Source organism: Ceratotherium simum, chromosome 38, assembly GCF_057802395.1.
Source record: "Ceratotherium simum simum isolate JZ-2026a chromosome 38, ASM5780239v1, whole genome shotgun sequence".
Lineage (NCBI taxonomy): Eukaryota > Metazoa > Chordata > Mammalia > Perissodactyla > Rhinocerotidae > Ceratotherium > Ceratotherium simum.
In genome coordinates this window covers 10,931,964-10,957,846 of record NC_141937.1, presented here as the reverse complement: position 1 = coordinate 10,957,846, position 25,883 = coordinate 10,931,964, and the positions used below count along the sequence as shown (strand labels likewise).

The following is a 25,883-nucleotide window of genomic DNA, read 5'->3' as shown; positions in this document are numbered from 1 at the left end:
TCTTTGTAACACGCCAGCACTCAATAGCCCAGCTTCTGTGACTAAGTAACTACACAGACGGGATTCCAGCATCCCGGCCCATGAGAACAACATTGTTCTCTCAGAAACTTTAATTGTTCTCTTAAAGGGGATGATGTGGAACACTTATTACAATTTTCTAAATTTACAATTACATAAAAAAAGACACCTGAGTTATAAAACTGAAAATCATCTGGGAAACAAAATGTTCATTTTCTTGACAGAGAATGGCAAGTAGGTCAGTTGGTGCCTTATTTATTTTTGCACACGTATTAAGCTTCAAGATATACTGTTTTGCTCTACTTAAGAAAAAAAGACTAGAAGGAAATATGGCAAAATGTTAGAATTTGATTAGCTCTGTATAGTGGCACTACTGAGGATTTTTACTTTCTTTTCTGTTTTCTGATGTGATTCTCATTTGTTTTTTAAGAATAATGAGCTATACTACTTGAAAATATTCACTTTGTTTTTCTTTTTAAAGAAAGTAGATGACATTATTAAATATATTTTTATTGTTCCTAAAGAAAAGTATATTTTTATTTTGAGTAATTAGGAAATGAAATTAAGTTTGTCAGATCGTTTCTCCTTTGAACTAATATCTGTATTGGGATAATTGGGAGTTTGATATTCTCTACTCTTCTTAGAATACAAGGACATAAAATTGAGAAAGAATTGAGATTTGCGTCTAATTTTTTAAATATTACAAAACTAAATCTTCCGTTCTATTAAGAGACCTTGATAACAGCTCAAAGATGCAGATTTGTCTTACACAAAAGGTAATATCCATCTTTAAAGACCCAGTAATATATTCCTATTTTTTAATTGCTGAAAATCAACATCCCTTCCTATCATTAATAGACTTGTACCTCCTTTTTTTGTTACTAGTTTAAACTCTTGCGTAAAATAAAGTTAACACTCGATGTCCCTTTGTAATTGCAGTAATGATCACACAGCTGTGGTTTCCTCCGTTTGTAACACATGTCAGCGTCAGTTTAGGAGCCCAGCTTCATTTCCTGCCCGGATAGGATTCTGCAGGCTGTTACTGTGGTGAGAGAGCAGAGCATCCTTGGTCACTGCTGGGGTGCTAAGGCCGGGAGTTAAGGTATTCCGGTTCTCAGAAATGCCAGGCTAAGCCATTTGCCGTATTTCTGTCCTTTATATGTATTTACTTGCTTACTTATTTTATTACTTACTTTTCAAGTGTTTTTCTTTGCCAGTTTAAGAACCATTTTATTTATGAGGATGTGAATTTTCGAGGAGGAACTCTTAGACTTAAATGAACCTGTAAGAAGCCCATAGAAAAGCAAGCGCCCGCAGCGCTAATAATGAGAACTGACACGGCAATCCTGCTGGGTTTATTTATGACCTTCTGCCTTTGTTAGCCCTTGTGAGAAATTCCTTTCTAACCATAACAATATTGTTGGAGTTTGGCACTGTACAGAGAAATCCTACCGAGCCCCGAGGCCCACAAACTGGCACTCATTCAGCTCGTAACAGATTGCTATGCTTGTAGTTCTACATTTCTCCTTCGCTCCTCTTATTTAATTCATGAGTAGTTTTCACCAATCTTTATATACACACTTAAAAAAATGTATTGCTTTTATTCTCAGAGCCAAAATCCATTTTTTCCTAATTACAATGTCTTATCTACTTAGCAGTGTTGAGGAAAATTCAGAAGAGGACAGCGTACAGAAAGGCAGGAAGAGACAGTATATTCTATACAAGGACAGGTCATGGAAATTAATGGCACGTTCTACCAACCGGTGGACCATCATGGCACCCCCAAGCAGTCTTACATGGTCACTCCTTCTAAGCGTTACCGTGAGCTCAGGAGAACAAATTTACCTCAGGTTATGATTTTATAGTCCTCTGGTTATTATTTAAACTCCATTTTGAGACTTTAAGACCCTGTTTATGCTAGCTTGTTTGCTTTCTTCTACAATTTCCAAATGAAACAGGAAATTTAAAAGCATCAGTTCACAAAGAGAATTGTGTTAAAAATTGTAATTTCTTTGAAAGTAAAAGAAAATCAATAACGTTGAACCTGTAACTCTTAGAACATGACCCTTGACAGGAGTGTTCCATATGGAGTTATTTAGGGCATAGGAAGGAGGTACATAAACCCGAAGCAGTAGTATTTAGTATTTCCTAATAATTGAACTTGTTTCTTCAGTGTTGCCAACAATGACAGAATAATGATTTGTGTTCGATTCTGTTTAAAGTATTGGTAGGCATGTGACTTCTGGTTTTTCTGAGAATCTTCAAGATCAAGATGGCAGTTTTAGGGGGACAAGCTCTGCAGGACCCATTTAACTAGAAGTACCTGTGTCTGTATTTGCTGTGTGCTCATCTCTTTGAGGGGGTTGGGTTGTTAGGCTGGGGCCTGCTATATCCAAAGGCCATACTATTAAAATCAGTATTTATATTTTTGCTCTGTTCTACTTACCTAATATCTGATTTCTTAAGTTTTTCTCAGCCACCTTACTAGAGTACGTACAAACGTGCTAATGGAGACCATGATGGAAACTTTATTAAAAAATCTTAGCCTGATAAAATTGAAAACTATGCATAGGAGCATAATTTTTAACCTGTCCAACTTTGTCTTGTCATTTTATTACCCTATACTTTTGCATTGTTCTAACATCTATTCTGAAAATACTAATATGATTTCAAGCTACTGCTATTCAGCTGTTTCCCATCTTTGGATGGGCTTTTTTTAAAAGTTCATTTGTTGTTTGCCTTAGTGTGGACATAAATTAATATTCTGTTTATTAAGTTGTACTGTGACTGTGTGTTAAAGACTGGTGAAATCTCCAAGGTCCTCTTTTGTTTTATTTCTTCTACAAAAAAGCTTCAGCATTTATTAAAATGATAATTGCTCAAGTACAAAGAAGAAAGAGGAAATCCTCCTAGATCCAGTCACCTACAATAACCACTGTTAACATTTTATTGAACATCAGTCGATACCTCTTAGGCGTTAAAAGATGTACACACACATATATTTTATTTGTACACGTAAATATATGTATTCATATAATATTTTATACTATTTGACATCAGTTAGAGTGTGATGTTTGTTTTCTGCTGTTACCTGATTTTCACTCAGCAATCTTTTTAATTAAAATTACATTTTTAATATCTATTTTTAATTATTATATATTTTTAAATAGCCCACTACTAAATTGACATTTAAGTGGTTTCTAACTTTTTTGCCATTTTAACACCTAGTCTTTTTGTTACTTCTTGTTTTACATTTACCTCCAGACTATGTGATATAATGAAAATCAAAATCATGACGGCTAATATTTTATTAAATGGATTCTTTATTAAACTCATTTAGTTCTCTAGGCATCTTTGAGACAGAGATCCATTTTATAGGTGAAGAAACTGAGGCTTAGGGCTATGAATTCATTTGCCTAATTCCCATCACTAGGAAGGGGTGAAGCAAAGATTTGGACCAAGACTTCACAACCTGGGCTGATCACCTTTTCCGATCGATGCCTTCCTTGGCATGCAGTGTTTGTAATTGGCAACACTCCGTTGTAAAGAAGTACCAAAGGCTATTTACTTAGTGTAATATTGATTGTTAACACAGCTGTTTGCCTGACACATAATCACCTGGTAAATATTTGTTAAAGAATAGAAGGATGCATTCATGCCACTACTATTTACTCATCCTATCTTATGAGTGAGATGATTTTCTAGAAGTCATTTGCAAATTCTTTATCTTGTACTCAAAATGTATTTTACATTACGGTGTTAAAAAAAACCGTGTGTCTGAAATGTGTGTATGTTTATATGGGCATATGCATTTATATACATAGCAACTGTTTATTGAGTATGTCTTTAATACTTCGCATTCATAATTACATTTAGTCCTCACCATGACGTAAGTAATATTTTCCCCTTTTTTTGGATGATGAATCTGAGGCTCAGTGAAGTAAAGTAACATGCCCAAGATTGGGTGAAGAAATGATGCAACCAGGACTTGATTTCAGACTGCTCTCACTCCAGAATTCGTGTTTTTTTTTTTTCCTGAGGAAGATTCACCCTGAGCTAACATCTGTTGCCAATCCTCCTCTTTTTTAGCTTGAGGCAGATTAGCCCTGAGCTGACATCTGTGCCAATCTTCCTCTACTTTGAATGTTGGTCACGGCCACAGCATGGCCACTGACAAGTGGTGTGGGTCTGTGCCCGGGAACCGAACCCGCAAACCCCGGGCTGCCAAGCGGAGTGCGCCAAACTTAACCACCACACCATGGGGCCGGTCCCCTAGAATTCATGCTTTTAACTGCTATTATTACTATAAACCTACAGTACAGTAAATATTCAGCTCATTTAATTCTCCCAACACCACTGTGAGGTCGTTACTTTTATTGTCCCCATCCTACGTGCAGATGAGAGCTGGAGGCTTATGGGACTCAGTCATTGCGAGTCCTTGGAGTTTGTGAAGGAGGAGCTAGGCTTAGGGTCAGCTGTGTGGTTCCAGAGCCCAGATTCTTTGTAACCACCCCCCCACCCCCATACAAAAAGAACACTGTTATGATAAAGTACAAATGTTAAAAAGAACACTAACATCGAATGAGGGCTTTTCAAAAGCAGGTTTCCTTAGAGGAGGGAAATAAGATGTAGAGATTCAGAAGGAGGGTCTGCGGCACTTTCCAGGGATTTACAGACATGACCAGAGTTGAAGTCCAATTTTATTTCAAATTTTCTGATTTACTGGGATTAAGAGGAATTTGGAAATGTGATGGGCTTGAAAATCAGAATACATAGATCTCTTCCTTGTTGAAAGGTTTTAGAAGGCAAAAGAAGTGTGAATTTTACCCTTCCACTTTTCGGAATCTTCTATCTTCATTTGATTGTGCTGTCTTTGAAGCTGCTTCTAGTGGACTCAAGTGATCGTCAGAGAAAACTCTTTATTCTACTCATGGGCCTGGGAACATGTTCCGAGCAACAGGATAATTACTAGGAAGTGTGAGGTACAGTAATATCATTGCACGGCCTACAAATGGCTCTGGTGAGAGGTATGAAACATACTGGCCTTCCAGACCTCACTCACAACCTTATTGATATTATTATCATCATCATCATTATTATTATTGGTATCGGAAGTTTCTGTCTGAAACCCTGAATAGGTTTATGACCACCTCCTTTTGAGAAGTAGTTTTTGAAGTAACATGTTATAAAATGGTTATATGCTCTTAGGAAAAATTACTATGTAAAATTACACTTGAGTGCTAGCACTCGAGGTGTTAAGTGACCGGCTGCCCCTGTACAAAGATGAAAAGTGACTCATTTTGGAAACCTCTTACCTAAGCGAGTCTGTGAATCATAACTGAAAATAAAATGCATGTTTTTAAGTTTGACTTTTGGGGGAGTATTGCGTGTATTAATTTTCATTTTAAAATATAAAAATAGTCTTCACCAAACATTTCCATCTGTAATGTAGTCTAAGTAATGTTGGCTAATCAGGTGAAAAACATTCTGGATTCTCTACTTTTTTCTATAGAACTCAGAAGTCTTAAAAATAATTTCTATGAAAATATAAAACTTGCAGCTTTCTGTTATTGAAGCCATTAGACTATTTCTTTCTATTTTTAATGAGATAATTTAAAACTGTCTTCAAATCTTTAAATACTGAAGAAATGAAATAACTCTTGTTTGTAGATTTGGAGGCATTATTATTATAAAGGGAGATAGGCATTTAAAGAAGGAAATTGGGATTTGAATTGATGTAGCCTTAGTATTTATTTCATTGTTATTCTATTTCGTACTTATTCTTTAAAACAGCACTGATTTGAATCTTATGTCTAATATATAACTTAGCATCAGGAAGTAATATCTTCTTATATTTTGAAGTGATATCCTTCACAATTTGCTTATCCAACGCTTTATTCTTTATATTTACCCATTGACAAAATAAGCATTATAATTCCCATTTATAACTGAATAAAAGATTAGATTGTCTTGCCCACAGCTGATCAATGATGACACCAAGCTTCAAACCCTTTTTACATCCAGCACTCTTTCTACCACAGCCTAGTAATCTCTCTGTGGTAACAGTTTGCTATTTGTGATTTTTAAATAGTGAATCCTTATGGATGTTTTTCTTATCATTCTACTATTAGCCAGTTTCCAGTACTAGAATATTTGTTACAACTTCATTGATAGAAATATTATTGAAAATCTGTGTTCATAAACGGAGTGCAGGGGGTCCTCGTCTTACTCCTTAAGGAGCTTATGAACGATTGATCCAGTGAAGTCACCTGAAAAAGGAAAAGAAATGCCCTTCACGCAGAATTTCTCTCCTCTTTTGGTTGCTACTATCTGGGGTTCCGTTTTAAACCCAATTCTTACCTCTTGCTTGGTTTGGTTCCAACGGTGCCTACAGAGTTTTTGTCAGTGCCCCCTGGGTTTAGGAAGACAGGAGGGAGGACAGATTTCCCTTCCTCCTCTTCACTCTTGCAGCCTCTCACTGCTTTCTTGCACCCTATCCCCAGTTACACACAATTCAGGCTCTCCCCCAGCCTCTCCCTTATGGTTAATATTAATAATAGCTCACACTTGCTGAGATCTTACTGCACTAATCCTTTCCCTTATAATTTCTCATTTAATTGTTACAACAACAGTTTTCGGCCAGTAGTAGTATTTTCCCCATTTTATAGATGGGGAAAGTGAAGGACAGAAAGGTTAAGTATGTCGTCCACGGTCAGCTAATATGTGGCAAAGCTGGGGTTTGAATTTAAGTCATCTTACTCCAGAGTTTGCACTGTGGCAGGTGCTAACAATTCATTAAAACTCACTATGAGATGGGGCTGGCCCAGTGGCGTAGTGGTTAAGTTTGCGCCCTCTGCTTTGGTGGCCCGGGGTTCTCGGGCTCGGATCCCAGGCACGGACTTACGTACTCTTCATCAAGCCATGCTGAGATGGCGTCCCACAAACAAAATAGAAGAAGATTGGCACAGATGTTAGCTCAGGGACAATCTTCCTCAAGCAAAAAGAGGAAGATTGGCAACAGGTGTTAGCTCAGGGACAGTCTTCCTCACCAAAACAAAAAAACACCATGAGAAGTCTCTAGTAGATGAATATGACATGGGATCATAGAGGAAGGAGCTTTTACACCTCATTCTGGTGGTGCAGATGTCAGGGAAGGCCTTACCCCAAGATGTTAATGGATGGCTCTTGGAGGGAAGTAGGGCTTCATTGAGTGACCATTGCAGAGGTTCGTTGCAGGTTAGACTAGGTTGCCAAGGCTCTAGGTGCCATGGTAGTGTGTTGGCTGTCGTGAAGATGGTGAGGACCATGAAGTTATTCCACCTTCTTTCTTCCTTTCCCGTCTCCCTTCTCATCCACAGTGCTTCACCCGCCTCTCACTGTCTCTTCTCATCTTTGCTTACTGCTACTGCTCTGGACTCTTTGAATTTACACTACTGTCTTTATGTTCCACTGCTGTGTTTTTCCTTCTCACCTGTGTTAGTTAGATTTTGCTGCATTGGTTTTTCTGTTTTCTATCAACATTGTTGGTGAGGTTCCTAGTAATATTTTTAGTTCTAGTTCATTCAATTTCACTGCTGTATGGTATCCCATATTCTGACTACATCTCTATTTGATATTGCTGGAAAGTTATATTATCTTCAATTCTTTTGCTATTACAATACTGAAAGAAGGCCTGTGTGCTTCTATGTGTCTCCACGTACACGTGCCAGCATATAAACCCAGGAGTGGACTTTCTGGGTCATAAGATAAATTCATCTTGAGCTTTACAGTATGCTTACAAATCGCTGTCTGAAGCGGTTATATTAATTTCTATTCCCCCTAGCTGTGTCTGGAAAAGCATCAAGTGCATATTTTTCTCCAAAGTTTTATAATCATTAAATCTCAGTTGGACATGTTACTCTCATATAGTGTTGATAAGAGTATCAGCTAGTTATCTTGTAAAGGAACCTAAGTTGTACCAAAAAACATATATTGGAGAAACAATTGTCTTCACTATGTAAATATTAATAGAGACAGGACGGCTCTTCCTTACAGAAGAATTCCAAATAATAAATGTAGAAGGAGTGAAGGAAGTAGAAAATCAACATCAGCATACCAGAGTAATGGTGCGGGCAAGATCCACCAATAAATACTAAAATTAGCAGGCATAACTTTAAGGAGAAACGGGATGCTTGCATAGCTTCAAATATATCCCCCAAAATATTTACTAATGACTGTATGGTTTTAACGTACATCCTCAAATTCTTTGAAACTCCTCCTCCAGGAGATGGAGCTTTAAAATTCCCCTCCCTTGGATGTGAGCTGGACTTAGTGACTCCCTTCTCATGAATAGAGAACAGAGAGGGAAAAAGAGTAAGTTGACGGTGGAGAAACCTAGGGGACACCACCTTAACCATGTGATCCAAGTCAACAGCCCCTGTAATAATTATGTTGATATCATACCCTCAATAGGATGCTACGTAAAGGACACTTCACTTCTGGGGTATTCTTCCCAAAAACCTATAATGCCAGTCTAATGGTAAGAAAACACCAAACACAAATTGAAAGACATTCTACAAAATACCTGATGAGTGTATCCATTGTGACACAATACCTAAGCTAACATGTCAAAGTTGTGAAAAAACAAAGAAAGATTTGAGAAATGGTAACAGATTGGAAGAGACTAAGGAGACATGGTGAATAGATGTAACATGAGCTCCTGGATTGGATCCTGGAACAGAAAAACAACATTACTGGAAAAGCTGGTGAAATATTGATTAAGTCTGTATTTTCATTAATGGTATTGTACCAATGTCAATTTCACAGTTTTGATAAATGTGCCATGGTTATGTAAAATGTTGTTGTTAAGGGAAGCTGGGTGAAAAGTGTATAGGAACACTCAGGACTGCCTTTGCCACTTTTGTGTAAGTCTAAAGTCATTTCCAAATAAAAAGTTTTTAAAAATCCAGTGGAGGATGTAGAAGTATGTATGTTCATATGGTTCATGTGAAGGGGGACAATGTCAAAATAATTAAGTTTTAGTATTATTCTACAAATAAAACTTTCCTTTATTCCATGTGGACTCAGTACAATTTGTGAGTTGTGTGTTTTTCTGCTTTTGTTTTTTGAAGTCGCTAATTTATTTGCAGTTCCTTTAGGTCTTACTTTTTTGAAGTATTTCACTGCTATATACTGAAGAAATAAATGTCTCCTGAGGGTTCATGCCTTTTCATTTTTAAGTTTTATTTTCAGACTTTCTACGTGCTAAGCATTGTACTTCTAAGGTAAACAGTATTTTTTTTTTTACCACGCGAGATGCAAAAGGTGGTGTTGATTGCTTTTCTGTTATAAAGATTTATGATATGCTTGCAGCAATAAAAACTGGTATCGGCAGACAAACCCTAAATCTTACATATTTACAGATCTCATAAGTTTATCAATTTGCTTTCAAAGCACATGGGTCATTCTTACTTAAGAGTTTCATACTTGGCGTTGATGTTTGTAAAGCACCAACCCATCAACCCACATCCCTCCTCCTGCGCATCATTAGCTGATTTTCCCTCTTTAATACTAAATGTCTCGGGATTGTCACTAGTGGTTTTGGAGTAGAATACAGAGTTAAAGAATATGATCTGTTAAAGGAAAATGTTACTCATAATTAGTTTTTAGACACTGTTGTGCTTATTTAAGGGTAAGGGATATATCCTTCAACTCATCTTATCCATTGATTCTTACATATGACTGAAATGAGTAGGAAGGCTGTGTAGACTCATGAAATTATTACAATCTGGAAAGCACACTGCTGTCTTACCTGGACTGTAGTTATTTAGGCACTCTTTGTTGTCGTTGTTGTTCATTTATTTGTTAAATTTTATATAATGCTAAAATATATAGATTTTTTTACAAATTTACAAATTTATTAAGTTGACCCTGTAATTTTAATCATGGTTAAAGCATTCTTTGTTCATAAACACTTGAAAATATTTTTTTTCTTTAAAATGTGTAACATTTCTTATTTGGCACCCCACTGCCTTTTTTTTCCTTCTCTGATAGTATTAAAACTCGCCTTTTAGACCCCTGTTGGCTCCCTAGTTCCTAAAAAGGTAAGCCCATGTTCCTTGGCACGGGCACATGAGGGCGTTCACAGCTGCGCTCAGGTGGCCTCTTCAGCCCCCTCTCTCCCTCAGCCTTTGTCTGCCTTCCCTGGTCTCCTCACTGTTCCCGAGTAGCTGCCCTCCCACGGTTCTTCTTGCATTTACACATGATGCTCTCGGCTGCTGTCTCCTGCCCACCACTTGTCCAAAGGGCATGCCTTCCCTCCTAGTCTGGACCTGTCTCAGACAGCAGCCCCTGGGCCCATGTGCACTGGCTGAAGATATACCATTCTGTATTCCACCACACTTATTAATTCACCCCTCCATCATAGAATTTCTGCTTTTTATTAGAATTTATCTGTGTAGCTTTGTCTCTCTCCATTAAGACTTCATGAAAGAGGGGCATTTAAGTGTACAAGATCACATAGTAGAGGCCAACTTAAATATAAAATGTCATCCACATGTAAAAACTGCCTTCTACCCTTTTTTCCACCTCCTCGCACCCCTCAACCCCACAGCTCCATCTGCAAACTCAGATAGAGCATGCCTGCCAATCGTGACACTCAGTCCAAATGCCTCTCCCAGATTATTCAGTATTCTCACTTGATTATACAGCTTTAATTTCACCAGTAGTCTATTTGTATTAATAAGGATATTCTTTAAATTGCCATTTGTTCTTGGAATAAGACAGGGCCAGCAGTTATTCACCATGAGTCTTTTTTAGTGTTGGGCCTTGACTTGAGGAAGAGTCTTGGCTATGTTGGACAATGAAATCAGTTAAAAAAACATTTTGACTGGTAGGAACAATGGACCGGAGCAACAAGTTCCTATAGTTTCCTCATGTAAGAAAATGTGCATAGTCTCTCTGATACTTAGAAGGCGCTAAGCCAGTGGTAGTCACAGCTGTTGTTGCTAAAAATCATCATGTTCATGGTCGTCGTCGTCATCATTTGTGAGCGTAGTCCTGGGTTGTAACCGAGAAGGATAATGTGTTTTCCAGATGAAAGTTAATCCCAAATGCCATACAACCTAACAATTACTATAAATAAATTTTCTTACCAAATTATTTTCAAGTTCAGCACTGCCCATACTATGTTAAAGGGTCAGTTTGTTGTTCTTCCTAGCCTACGTAATGTCTCGAGACAGCTGTCCATAGTGAAGAGCCGAGAATCTCCCTGGGCAGAGTTCAGAAACAGGATAATTTAGGAGCCCTCTGAGGCCTGTGCAATGGGGAAAAACTCCCTTACATAATGCATATTTCATACGTATATTGTTTACCACTTCTAACTTTAGAATGGTGGCACATTTCATATCAGGACTTTTAACCCATGGACCTTTGCGGCTAGCTTTTATTTTAGGTGCTGATTTTCAAAAATCAAAAGAAATATAACCATTATAACGATTTTTGTTTATGATAGTACACTTAACTCTGAATCTGGCTTTTGTGAAGTAACAGTTTACTTTAGCTGATTATCCTATAAATGTACCCTTAAAATGAGAGTTACCCATAATGGAATATTTGCTTGAGAAAGACTGCAAATGAATCAGGTGCAAGTCATTTCCCCAAAAAGTGGTTCTTGGCTACCTCTCCTAAAATGAATTGCGACTCATTAATTTTCCCTGTGTTATCCCTGGCCTCGGATATGGGTTTGTCATTGTGGAGCTTGTGACGTTTTTTAAATTAACATCAACATTTTCTTTTCCAGCTGACCTCGTACATCTGAAGGCTATGCGTTGTATATATTGTCACGTGTAATGAAGAGAGAAATATTTGTTATTTGGACATGTTTAAATACAAAGTAAGATATATGTAAGACTTGGAAAGAAGATGCTTTTAAGGCCTAAAAATTAGTGCTTTGAAGAATTTTCTTCATGGATTCTGTCTTTCCGTTCCTTTGTATTTCTTAATTCATTTAGACAGGAAGTCGAAGCTTTTAACTCATTTGCTGTCTAGACAATGAAAGCAGCAGGGACTTTGGTGGGTGTCTTGAAAGGCACTATTACACACAAGTTTATGCTGAAAAGAAGCCTGCAAACATCATAGAAATTAAACAGAGTCACTGTGAGGTTTTTCCTTTTGTGTATATGTCAGTCAAATTATTGGCTCAATTCTAATATCAATTTCAAAGTGTGTTTGTGTCACATGTCCAAAACAATGGTTCTAAAATAAGGTTGGAAGGTATGAAGCTATTCTACAGTGTGTTTCCAAAGAGCTAAGCATCTAATGAGGCTGGATGCTTGGCCTCTGGGATGTTAATTGGAAACAGAGGGCTGAGAATTCATTGCTAAATTTTAATAGCAAAGTCAATAGTTTTCAGTAGAGCGTTTATGGTAAATATTTAGAAATATTTGCATGTGCTGGCTTACTTTGTATAGTGTTTGCAGCTGTATTTTACCGTAGAGCTTATAAATCCAGTGACATTCACCAGTGACCAGTCAAATCCATCCTCACTTTAGCACCAGACCTGGCATAAGGAGTCACTGCCCTTAAGAAAATTAGGGTCTAGTTGGAGAGAGAAAGAGAAAACCACATGCCTGAATTTCATACTTAATCTAAAAAAGAGACACACTTTCTGCTTTTGAAGACGATGGAGACACTTTTTTAAAGATGACTGAACTGGCATTTTAACCTGTGCTTCAAACCCACTGGGAAGTCACAGTGAGAAATCATTAACTGTATCCTATTAAAATCCTTAAACAAGAGACCTGAACTAGTCTCATTGATTGAAATATCTTCTCTGTTTCTAATTCAGTGTTTATCCTTGTGCTCTGTTGGGACACTTCTGAGCAAGAGATGCCCAAATGTATATGATGCATTGCCATTCTCTATCAGTGATCTGATACCATCAACTAATTGTATTGAGAACCACAGCTCAGAGTATTTTGAAGTTGATTTGCTTTTTTAAAAACCCCACTTATTTAATTAAGCAAGGGAGTAAAATTTTCTACCTTATTCTCAGTTCTTTAAGACAGTAAGATATCACCAGCATTGACTGCATTTATCTTTTAGTAAGCTAAATCGAATAACATCAAAAGCAAAGACGTCTTTTGATGTAGTATGTCATAATATATTAATGTAAAATATTTTTAGAGAGGATCATATACAATGTGTAGACATGAGAGAATATACTTAATGTTGTGTGTCTATTTTTTATATATATGTAGGTCTCTAAAAACTTCTTCCTGTGATCCTTCTTCATGGCATGTTCCCGTACACATTCCTCTGTCACTGCCCTCCCTCAGCTTGTCCCATCATACTGAATCAGAAACATATTTGTGCTCTATGCTAATTCATAAGTGTTTCTTGTCAGAGTCTGATAGGATTGTTATTGCTCCCCAGTGGCATTTCATTCTAAGTGCAGTGAAATCTCTTGTACTTGTCACTTGGGTTAGAATGAAAATTTTACATGGGCAGAGGGTGGAGGGATGACGGCTACAGAGGGAAAGTCTTTGCAGGGAACTTTCATTTAAATTAAGGTTTAAAGTAAAACAAGCTTTTTTTTTTTTATAAGGTATTGATTTTCTAAAAATAAATGAACCATTGATAGTAGGAGTTATATTATTTTTGGTGTGCTGGAAAGTATTCAGTATCCTGAGTGATGTCAGATATTGAAAGCCCAACTTGATAGCAAGATTTTGCCAGATCAAATTGTCATAGCAAAATACTGAATTTATTATGCATGAGCCCGTGAAGTCAATGCCTTAACGCATCACTCCATCAATAAAGAGGAAGGATGTAAAGAATGCTGTGGGGCAGGGGGACTCCAGCCCCTTAAAAGAGTCCTCCCTGCAATTACCTTACCTGCCAGCTTTCCAGCAAGATAAATGGAAGCACTGTAGCTTGAAGGTGCCTTGGTTAGAATGAGATGCAGTAAGGTCTCTCTGTTCTTTCCAGGCATCATAGATCTGATAGGACTTATAAAAGAATAGAGTTGGTGCCCTGCTGACTAAATTGCCCTCTAGAGGCGTATTAGTTACAGAGCTTCTTTGTTAACTAGGCTGAATGTTTAAACCACTGTTGAACTTCTTTTATTAACATGTTTTAAGATCGCTACACATATGGATACCCTAAGTATCTGCAGGGCGGGAATATTTCTCTGTAATTTACATATAAAAGTTACGTGTGTGTATAACAGTAATATAGAAATTATATCTTTTTATTACTCTTCTGTTACTCTGAGGTCTAGTCAGCACTGAAATTCTGATGACATGTGAACACTAAGAAAGCCACCGTTTTTATATGTTTCTCTTGATATTTCCTTGATCAGCTTGTTGAATAACAGAAATGTTTTTCGTGCCTTTGCAGCTTGAACGAAGCTCTCTGAACACTCATCCGCGTCACTTTTTCAACCGTAACGTGGAATTTTAAGGGAGGACAGGGAAGGAATTTATAGGTCTTGCAGAGAATTTAAAAAATTTCAAAGTAACAATTTGTTTTTTATGAAGAAAGGTTTACATAAAATTATTTCAAATAATGATTTTTTAAAAACTGAGTCTACGTTAAGTCTTTTCTAAGTTTAATTCCATATGTAGTGTAGTAGAAGATAATGGTTTTATATCTGATTATCTACCAATTTTTTTTTCTCTAAGGAAGCATGAAAAGTATGTTTCCTCCCAGCTGATTCTGGTCTGATTGACCCTTTGTTTAGCAGTGATAGACGTCTGTTAGATATTAGAGAGGGCATCCGTACATGGAGCCCACCGCCGATCCTTACAGGGGGCTCCCTGGGTTCTTGTGATACCTTCAGAGAGAGTAGAGTTCTGCCTGGCTCCCACTCAGCGTTTTCCAGGTGGAGGTAGGAGTGGAGTGAGCCCGGTTCTTGGTGAAGCCTGTCAATTCCTGGTGCACAGTAGGTCGCCATGCAGCTCAGCCGGGGCCTGTCTGAGTCATGTGCCCCATGGAAGAGGTTAAGGCAGTAGAGGCCTGGAGTGCCGCGACTCTCCAAATCAGAGGTCGTCACACTGCCCAGTAACGGTCTCTGTCACAACTGCTCTCCGTTGTGGCCCAAAAGCAGCCACAGACAACCGAAAGGGATGGCTGTGGCTGTGTTCCTGTAAAACGTTATGGGCTCTGAAATTCGAATTTCAGGTATTTTTAGTATATCACCAAATATTACTCTCTTGATTTTTTTTCAGTCTTTAAAAATGTTTGGGGGGCCAGCCCCGGTGGCCTAGTGGTTAAGTTCGGTGCGCTCTGCTTCGGTGGCCCAGTTTCGGTTCCCGGGTGTGGACCTACACCACTCCTCTGTCAGTGGCCATGCTGTGGAGGCGGCTCACATACAAAATAGAGGAAGACTGGCAACAGATGTTAGCTCAGGGCGAATCTTCCTCAGCAAAAAAAATATATGTTTGGTTTGTGGGTAGAGCAAAAACAGATAGGGTCCAATTTTAGCCCTCACACCATAGCTTGCAATGCCCTGCTTTAAAGAACCCCGCAGGTGTCCCTTCGCACTTTATGAATTGGTTCCATGGGGTTAGGAAGGGAATGCCTTGGGGACAGGTACTTAAAGAATCATCCAGGACCCCAAACCATTGTTCCGCACCCCACAGCCACCCCAGCTCTGAGGCTGCATGTGGTGAGGAGCCAGCATTCAGCCTGGGGTGGGGACGAGTGGGTGGACTCTTGTCCTGTGTTCTGATTTAGCACATGATACGTGTGCGTGTGTACACATCTGTGAGCTTGTTTTGTTTTGAGGACCTCAGATAATTGCCTTGATTGCTGAAGTGTAAACGCTTTCTACCTTGTATGTAGCATGTTACTTGCTTAATAACCTTCCTCTGTTTCTACCTGGCTTCGCAAAAGTTGTGTTCAGTTCCAGAAGTCTGACTCGAACTATTCCAGTAATCAAGTTAAGGAACAATGTTTTACCAGCTGAATATGTGCAAAATCATGCATCTCATGTGCCCTGAGTAGAAATGTTTATATGTTTTTTTCTCTGAATTCTGAAAATATGACTCAATTCGTTCCATTTTATTTTGGAGATTTAATGATACTTTTTCTATGGTGGTGTTTTCAATCTACACTGTTCATGTTACATTTGTTATTCATAAGCAGAGTTATATGACATTGAAGATTGTTCTCAATTTTACTTAGAAAGATGTTATTCTTCTTGGCACAAGAGTTTTTTGTTTTTCTATAACATTCATCTTTTTGTGAGGTTTTCGTCAACTATTCTTTAGAATGTATTTTGTTTGTTTGTGTGCTGGGGAAGATTTGCCCTGAGCTAACATCTGTTGCCAGTCTTCCTCTTTTTTTTTCTAACGTGAGCCGCTGCCACAGCGTGGCCACTGACAGGCAAATGGTGTGGTTCCACACCCAGGAACTGAACCTGGGCCACCTAAGTGGTGTACACCGAATTTTTACCACTAGACCAATGGGGCTGGCCCTAGAATGTATTTTTTAATCATTGGCAATTTGCTGCTAAAAAAAGAGAAGTTAATTAAGTATATTATATGATGTAAGAGATGATTAACAGGTAAACTTTCCAGGAGACTAGGATCCTAATCTTGTTTGCTTTGTGACATTTTGGGGTACCCTGAAGAGCTATAACCAGGCTCTGCTTTACCTGGCCCCATTTGTACTTCCTAGTCTAAATTCATTCTTCAAATCCTGAGCATCTTCATCCAACAGTTTTCAAAGCCCTAGTTTTAGAAATCCCAGTAGTAAGCAGTGATGTAAAATTAAACATTAATAAAATTGAATGAGTGGAAGGTATCAAGTAGGATGGGATATGCTTTGTAGATAGTAGCATAACCAGGTATTTCTGATCCCACTCTGCAGTAGTTAGTCCTAGATTATCAAGACAAATATCTTATACTGCAGCTCAGCCTTTGGAACTCATTCAGCACCGAGCTCTCGGCCTGCACTGGATTTGCAGACTTAGTGTCCAGTCGTTGTGGCAGGCCTGTGCAGACTTACTGAGCACCCGCTGGTGGTGGCCCCAGTCTAGGCCCTGGGGCCACAGCAGTGAGGAAGGCCAGAAGAAAGTCTCTGTCCTCCTCTCATTCTGATGAAGGTGCGAAAGACGGTTTCCTCCTTGCTCTTCTCTCATCCTCCCTTCATCATCTTCAGCAGATGCATTCAACAATAACTGATTCTCTGAGCTTCCATTTCTGTGTCTATCAAATGGGGAGTTTAATAACTGCCTTAGAGTTGTGATCAAATTAGATGGCATTAAAACTGTTATAAAAAGTAAGGGATAACATTTCTGCCAAAGGAACTGTCAAAGGGACTTATTTTCACAATATCATATAAAAGTACACATATCAATATTTTATTTTAATGGCACTTTTGCAAAAGTAAAGTGTAAGAATTTCTCGCCACAAGGTTTGGTTAAAATTTTGACTGCTATTACCTAAGAATGTCCTAGTTTGAAATTAAAACAGTCCTCCAGTGTTGACGTCTATATAGGAGGACCCACAGCCTGTAGTTTTCAGGTTATTGAAGTGATCGATTAGGACTCAGACATGAATGGTAAGTCACCACCTAAAGAGCTGTTTCCTGTGACTCTTTGAACAGCCTGGGTGGACTGGGTGCTGACAGCTTAAAGGAAAGCTGTAGGATGGTTTTATGAAAGAGAGGTACAACTGTTCTCACTTTTTAGGGATAGACCAGATCTTATGGGTTCAACTTATGAGAGACCTTATTCAAGTCTTCTAATTACAAGTGGCCATGCTCTGAATTTTGGGTGTTATCCAGAAAACCTTTGTCTCTGCAGGGGGCGTTGTTATGATTTTCAAATAGTCTTTTGAGCAGATATTGGTCCAAATATGTGTTACTCTATAAATACATGCTGTTTCTTTCTTTCTCAGGACCTGTCCGGCTCCATCGATGACCTCCCCACGGGAACGGAAGCCACTTTGAGCTCAGCAGTCAGTGCATCCGGGTCCACGAGCAGCCAAGGGGATCAGAGCAACCCAGCTCAGTCGCCTTTCTCTCCGCACGCATCCCCCCATCTCTCCAGCATCCCTGGGGGCCCCTCACCTTCTCCTGTCGGCTCTCCTGTCGGCAGCAACCAGTCACGATCTGGCCCAATTTCTCCTGCAAGTATTCCAGGTATTCATTACTTAATAATTATTATTTTACTCTCTAGGAAAGACAGACCTAGTGTTCATCAATAGCAACATACATTCCATTACTTTTTTTTTGACTGTTTGAAAACCTAGTGATGGGACCACGTATTAGGAGCATAAGTTTGTGAATTATCGTCAAAGCATACAAGAGTCTCAATTCCAAAAGACTCTCAACTAATGAATGTAAACCCCCAATTAATAAAATCACCAATTACTTTGATATTTTCGGTTTGCGTATTTACCTTAAATTATGCCAGAAAATTATTTATTCTTGTAACATATGTTTTGTCATGATTCTGTTAAATAAGATCCTCTGGTAAGTGCCACTGAGGTGAGATTGGTGACTAGTATTGGCCTTGGTGTTTTATGGTTCTATTTAATTTATACCATGGCTGTTATTTTCTAAAATATTTTTAGTGTTTATACTCATCAGTGTCTTAATTTGCCAGCATACCTTCAAGGCCTTGTTACTGATATAAACTCTTGCCTTCTAATTTTCATATAAGGAGTTCGTGTTCCAATTAACTCTTGGATTCAGCCATTTCACTAGTCATACCACTTGTGTATCTTCTGCTTCCTTTACTGTGTACTTGGGGTTATTTATTTGTTTATTTATTTGTCAGTTGCCTCATCCTCATGCGGCATTCTTATATCAAACTTCATCCATTCAAACTCACCAAGCAACTAGCTTTCCTTTGTCTGCAAACTAGATGTAAGTTTCTTCTGTGTAGCTTTTGCTAACATGATATAGGTGGCTGTCAGAAAGCACTTTTTACTAGCCTATCAGAATTGATATTGAATTGCTGATAAATTTTCTGATAGTTTATTCTATTATCTTCAAAGCATGGATGGTAGTTTTACCCCTTTTAACATTTTACTCATTTTATATTTAAAAGAAAAGTTTATTGTGAGATGTCATATGTATGTGAATATATATAAACATACATATAAACATTTGTAACATGCTAATTATGAAACATAACTATCAAGTGACTACTCACAGACCCCCACCCAGTTGGGAACTGGAGTATTACTGGTGTTACTGTATCTACCTGTGTGTCCCTTCCTTATCCTCAGCCCTATACCTCTCCCCTGCCTAAGATGCTCTCTTAATATTTTTTTTAATCATTCTTTTTGTTTTGGGGGGTTTTTTAAAGAATTTTATTGCAAACATTCATAGAGTATATATCGTTAGTTTTATTTAGTTTTGAGCTTTATAGGAATGTATCCTATTTAGAATAACTATATAATTTATCATCCAAGCTGAGACACTTTTGAGCATGTAAGGTTTGCCGTTAATAATTACAGTAGGACAACAGGCATAAACCAGGAAGATTCTAGGCCAATCAGGAAATAAGTTCACCCCAATCATACTGTATGTGGTCTTCTACAGTTTGCTTTTTGGCTAAATGTTATGTTTCTAAGATTCATCCATATTTTGGATATAGCTATAATTTTAATGCATTTTGATTAAGGCGTTTTGATGTTTGTTTTTTCAAAAATATTTGCCCTCATAATTTTGTAATAAAACCTGGATTTACCTGCTTTTAACATTTTTAAAGCTAGAGTACTCCATATTCCAGAATTCCTCAGGTGGTTTTTGGTATTGAGATGGCTTTTGAGGCATCACCTACCTAAACATCGGAAAGTTGTATGTAAAATATCATGTGTCAAAGAAGAAATCACTCCTTTTTCTGAATTGGGTCAAAAGGACTTAATAACCTAAATGAAAACTTTTCTGAGGTATAAAGATAATGTGGGTTTTCATTTCAAATCCCTAACCAGGTGGTTCACTCTCTGATGATTTTCATACACATTTATCATTCCAGATGGGGATTTTGATACCTTATTTCACTGTGTGGATTTTGTTGTGGCATAGAACACATAACCCCACAAAAGAGCTCCCTGTGACACGTGACTCACGTCTTGTGGAGTGGGTAGCTCAGCAGGTGTGGTTGGTCTCCGAGTCCGGTGCTGAGGTGTGTTTTGCACAGAATGAAAGTTGGTCGGTGGGTTACGCTTCTGATGCCCTATGAGCACAGTCACCAGTGAGGCCTCCGCCTCACAGTTGCTGTGGGGAAGACCAGAATGTGATTTCTCTCGGCTAACTTCTTGGGAAAGTGAATTTTTAAATAGAAAGCTTTCAACTTTCTCGGCAACGTCGTTTAAAGCGTATAGTTTATGTTTTAAACTTGTGTCAGAAATGCTAACTGCTTGGGGCCGGCCCCGTGGCTTAGCGGTTAAGTGCGTGCGCTCCGCTGCCGGCGGCCCGGGTTCGGATCCCGGGTGCGCACCGAGGCACCACTCCTCCAGCCATGCTGAGGCCGCGTCCCACATACAGCAACTAGAAGGATGTGCAGCTATGACAGACAACTATGTACTGGGGCTTTGGGGGAAAAATAAATAAATAAAATCTTTAAAAAAAAAAAAAAGAAATGCTAACTGCTTGGGCCTACATTTCCGTTTCACTGTCCCAAGTGGGCTCCCCTGCAGCCTGCGTCTACGTGGGGCCTGATGACATTCTTCGGTGATATTTAGTACAGGAGAAGAAATTACGCAGAAAAAGTTCTACCTTTTGGGGGGGCATGCTATTCAAGTAAATCCATAATTATCTTTGCTGAATGTGAAGCTGTATAGAAATAGAATTATATAAAACATGGCAAATGGGACATTTCCTGATGTTAGTGTTATTCTGAGAGGAATAACCTCTTAGAAAATCTGATGAGCAGTGTTGGTATTTGTTCACCTTCCTCCCAAGTAGAATTACAAATGACACTTGACTCGGATGGACTTGCATAATCACCTGATCCTACCTCCTCATTTTATAGCCACTTTACTAGCTGCGTGACCTTGGGCAGGCCTCTCAGCCTCTCTGTGCCTCAGTTTCTGCGTCTGTAAAGAAACTAACCACATCTCACAGGGTTGCTGTAAAGATCAAGTGTGTTAATACGCTACAGCAGGCCATGGTAAGCATTCATTGCATGTTAGTCATTGCTCTGATTACGGTTGTTGTTATTCAAGCTGAGGCCTAGAGACTTGTCCACGGTCCTTACTGTCCAGAACAGCTCAGTTGGTTTTGGCAGCAGGTCTTCTGATTCTTGATCCAGTGGTGGTCTTGTACATTTCAGAAGACATGAATATAAAGTTTCCAGTGATGAGTTCCGGGGTTTACTGAGGTTATTCAGTAGGACGGCTAGATCTAGCCCTAAAGGCATAATATGTTTCCACAAAGTTGAACCCATTTTTCTTCTAACTTGATAAAAAAGATAGGTCAGTGGTTGCTCTTCTTGGGGTTGGGTCTGAGAAGGTTAAGAGGAAACCAGAAGAATAAGGAGAAGACAAGAATCTAAACCCCTGCTTCACTCAGATCATAGGCAGACTGATTTCTGTGTGATGTGGTGGGCAGGCCGTCTAGCATCAAATTGAACAAGAGATTTAGTTCAAGATCCTGAGTTATTTCTCACACTTTTTGCGTGTATCAAGACAACATCAGCTAACTGAGGTCAGTACCACCCTAGCCAGGGCTGCCACGTACAGTTGAGCAGGTTGCTCGTTGGACAGGGACGTGGGCCCGAGGGGTGAATGGGAGTGAAGTTCAGGCTGCTCTCCTAGGGGAAGGGGCACCCTTTTTAAATTCATACAAAGAAGCCACAGGGCTATCAGCACCCTTGTCCTGGACCTCATGGTAGTCGTCGTCCATGACTTGAGTCCAGACGCTGCCTGTTTCTCCCTTCTGTTCCCCCAGCGAAGCCCAGGGACGTTCAGACATACATTTTTGATAGATGCTCATCAAAAATTTTGTATGGTGTTATTTTAAGGGGATTTGTTAAAATATCGTGCAGGTTTTTAGCAAAAAACAATTTTGTCTTGTATTTCCCTCTACCTAGCCTATATGCCCTTTTTTTCTTCTTTTAATGCATTTGTGTGAACTTGGTCATAGGTAATAAAATCACACTTTAGAGATGATCATAAAGTTGATTTTTTTTGTTTTTTGTTTAAATGCAAAGACACCTTCCCTTAGAGAATAAATACACCCATATTTTAGTAATCTTACCTCCTCCTTTTCCCATCTCTAGTTTTTATGTTTAAATTTTTTTAATCTGTACATTAGATCCTAATATAATTTAAAGTTTACCTTCCTTTGCTTCCAAGTCTATACCAATGAAAGAAAAATATCAGGCAGAGTTTGCATGGTTTCCTACCCAGGGCACAATACTCAGACTGCTGCTCTGGGAACATCTGTTTGGAATTTCCCTTTATTTTCTGTATGTAGCCTTTGCTTTCTTTTCTCCCCCTTCCTCTCACTCCCAGCACTGACTTGTTTTTTCTGACCTCACTTCTCTCTCATTACCTCCCGCCCTATCTTGCTCCTGCCTCTCCACGTGTCACAGATTGGCTCTTTCCATCATTGTCTCTCCATCAAGTCATTGTTAAAACGCGCAGCTGTTGTGTCGCTGATAGCCGGGATGTGGGAAAGCCAAAATGTGGTGGGAGATTCTTCCTAGTGGCACTTTCCCAGGGTTTGTTGAAAGGAGCAATCATTTTTCTCCATCTCTGCCCTGGTGAACGAAATTGACAGCTAATGAGCAGTATCACGGAGGTAGATAAACAAAGCCCAGGAAAGCATCTCGAATGGCTGAATCTGTTTCTTGCCTGTTAAACTGTTTCTCCACCCGCTGCAAATGTGCCCTCCTGTCATGCCGCCTCGCAAACATTGTGAGTGTCATGGGAACAACTACTGTGATACATTGGCACTGCGTCAGCCCTGGCACGTCCCTCACTCAGTGGGGCTTTTCCTTCCTGCCTTCTTGGAAAAGCAGGGTGGAGATTTTCTGTGGTAAGTAGCCACATGGATTCTCTCCCTTTGTTTGCACATCACTGGGCTCTGGCATAGCAGCTATCTATAGTTAGGAGGTACAGAATTCAGCACTGGTTGTTGAACAAGCACTTGAGAACAGAAATGTCTACGTGTTACATTCCCCCAGTGCCATTATAAATTTTCTTGTTTTTCACTTATTGTTTTCGTTTCTCTCTCCTCTTCATATTGATGTATTTATACTTAGAGGCAAATGAAATATCTCCATCTTTCTAATTGGTAGTGTGCGTGTATACCCCCATTTAAATCAAGCAAATCTAATGTCAAGTGCAGTTGATCCTGAAATGTATGATATTAAACATTTTGTTTCCCTCCTAATAAATGATCCCATAACATTGTACTTTTGCTGCCTCCTGGGTTACACCCTAGAGTTATTTACTGTGGTTTAGGGAGAATAAACCACTGGGTCCTGAATGTACTGTGTAGGTCTACACTGGGCCTAATTTGTCCTAACACGTCGTGGAAGCTGGCACAGCAGAACATCAGAATGCACTGCTGTTGCCAGAAGATTTAGTGGATGTTAATGTCACTTGTCTTGCCTCAAGAGCCAGTCATTCTAGTTTACTAACAAAGCAAAAATGTAAATAAGCCGAACATTGTTTTTATTTTTATTTTATTGGCCAAAGGCTTTTGTCAGCTTTTTCCTCCATATGCTGTAAGCAGCAACAGTGTTTAAATATTAAGAAGGGTGAACATACTGTGGGGGATGGTGATGGGCAGGCACATATTAACTGTTCGAAGCCTGATAAATGTTTTTGTTTATAAAAACTAAATGTTCAGACTGCTCAGGATAGTCCATTGGTTTTGTTAACAAAGACCTAAGGATAGTAACTAAATTTCCTGAACAGATTTTCCCACATTCTTTTTTTTAGCATTTCGAGTTTGTGCCACATTCCGTTTTAGGTGGAGTCAAGTCACTTTCATCTGACTGCAGAAGGGCCTATTGATTATAACAGATAAGGACCAAAGATACAAAATTAGGTGTTCACGTTAGTGTCACGATGAATAAACACTTGTTTTGTGGCCATTCTTTTTTTTTCTTTTTTTTGCTGAGGAAGATTATCCCTGAGCTAACATCTGTGCCCATCTTCCTCTATTTTATACGTGGGACACCGCCACAGCATGGCTTGATGAGCAGTGTGTAGGTTCTAGCCTGGGATCCAAAGCTGCAAACCCCTGCCACTGAAGTAGATGGGTTGCACTTAACCACTATGCCACCCAGCCAGCCCCTCATGGCCATTCTTATGCTTGCACAGTACTAGGTGTTTATTAAACATCTTCCTAGCCATCATAGACGGAAATAAAATAAAGTTTCGTCAAATATGAAAGTACAACTCCCTCTTTTTAAGTTTGATGTGCCTTGCTGTTTGAGGTAGCTCACCTCCCCCCCTCCCCTCCCCAGATTGACCGGTAGTTGAAGGAGAGGAAGAGGCCAGGGGTCGGGCGGCTTGAGAGCTGGGGGGTTGTGGAGGAGGAAGGAGGGCGAGGTAGAGAGAAGTCTTTCCTTCGTCTTTGAAGAGCTGCCCGCGTTGCTCCGATCTCTTTCTATTCATGCCTCCCTCCTCCAGAAGCCCTCCTTTCCTCCCTCTCCAGCCAGCAGAAGTGTTTTCCCCCATGAGCACCTCTGCGCACACGCCTCCAGGACCAAGCTGCTTCCGGGAGCGTCCCCACAGTCCATGCACAGCATCCCAGTGCTGCGCCCCTTCACTTACCCAGACACACACCTGGCAAATAACTTAAGTTGCTGTCCTTTGAAAAGGATCACAGGTTTTAACGGCCCATAGAAATGGCTTTACCAGAGATAGCCCTTCCACTCTCATAAAGCACTGGTTACTTTATAGTTAAGCCTGATTCTCTGAAGCTTTATCATGTCAGTTCCTGGATGGCGAGCGACGCATCCAGCATACCAAGCAGCCGTGATGAATTTGTACCCCTCAGGAACATCTTAGACACAAAAAGAATGCATTCCAAAAAGGGTGGCACATATCAGATGAAATATGGAAAGTAAGTCTTTGGGCAGCATGATGGTCTATTTAGAGCTCTTCTGTGTAAGTGTTCACCCCATTCTACCCTTGACTTAGCAGGTGAGAGCTAAGTAGGTTCCTATAGGTGCTGATATGGCTGTAGATACAAAGAAGAAGATATTCTGGTCAAAAAACTCATTTTCTTGCTTAATTTGACATTCAGACAAGCAGATTCTAGAAGGATGCTATAATGGGAAAGAGAAAAATGAACTGTAGTTGGGAGTTGGTCGTAGGCTGGAGTGAACAGGAAGGATTTTAGCAAGAGGAAATGATAGTTTCTGGTCTAATTTGTCAAGATTAGTACCTACAAAATGAACACAGGAGGGTGCAAACCAGTGTCTTTCTCTCTTTTTTAATCCAGTCCCCTTGGATTTTTAGAACTCTTAGGGCTCAAGCCTACTTCATTCTAAATAAGTAAATTTTCCACTGTTTACTTCATCCTTGCTTAATAAAACTCTGGGTAAAATTATGAGTTTATTTCTATATGTAAGTGGTTCTAAACAGTTTCCTTCATGATAACATTAGTAGAATCTCTAAAACGGCGTTGCATGTAATGACAAATTTTTTATTCGAAGGTCGGCACAGTCACCCTACCTGGTAATTTTATTTTAAAATATCTATCAAGTGTTCCTTTTTGGCTTCTCTCAAAGTAGAAATCCTGCAACAGCTTGTTGCAAGCAGGATGCTTGCTGCTTATTGGCAAGCTGAGCTGGAAAAAAAGTTCTTAAACACAAAATGCCATTGATATATCCATGTTTTTAATCTGTGGCAGCCCAGAAAACATCAATTTAGCAGTTCCACAACCAAAGAGAACTTCAG

General features: G+C 39.2%; 1 protein-coding gene across 10 annotated transcripts in view; it reads left to right on the top strand.

Moving 5' to 3' along the window:
- The window catches only part of ARID1B (AT-rich interaction domain 1B), a 412,984-nt gene that overhangs the window by 274,810 nt on the left and 112,291 nt on the right, over positions 1-25,883 (top strand). For all 10 annotated transcript variants that reach the window (XM_087425097.1, XM_087425096.1, XM_087425098.1 and 7 more), the window contains one exon: positions 17,904-18,147. In XM_087425097.1, the coding sequence (XP_087281223.1) occupies positions 17,904-18,147 (244 nt within the window). The remainder of the gene's footprint in view (positions 1-17,903; positions 18,148-25,883) is intronic.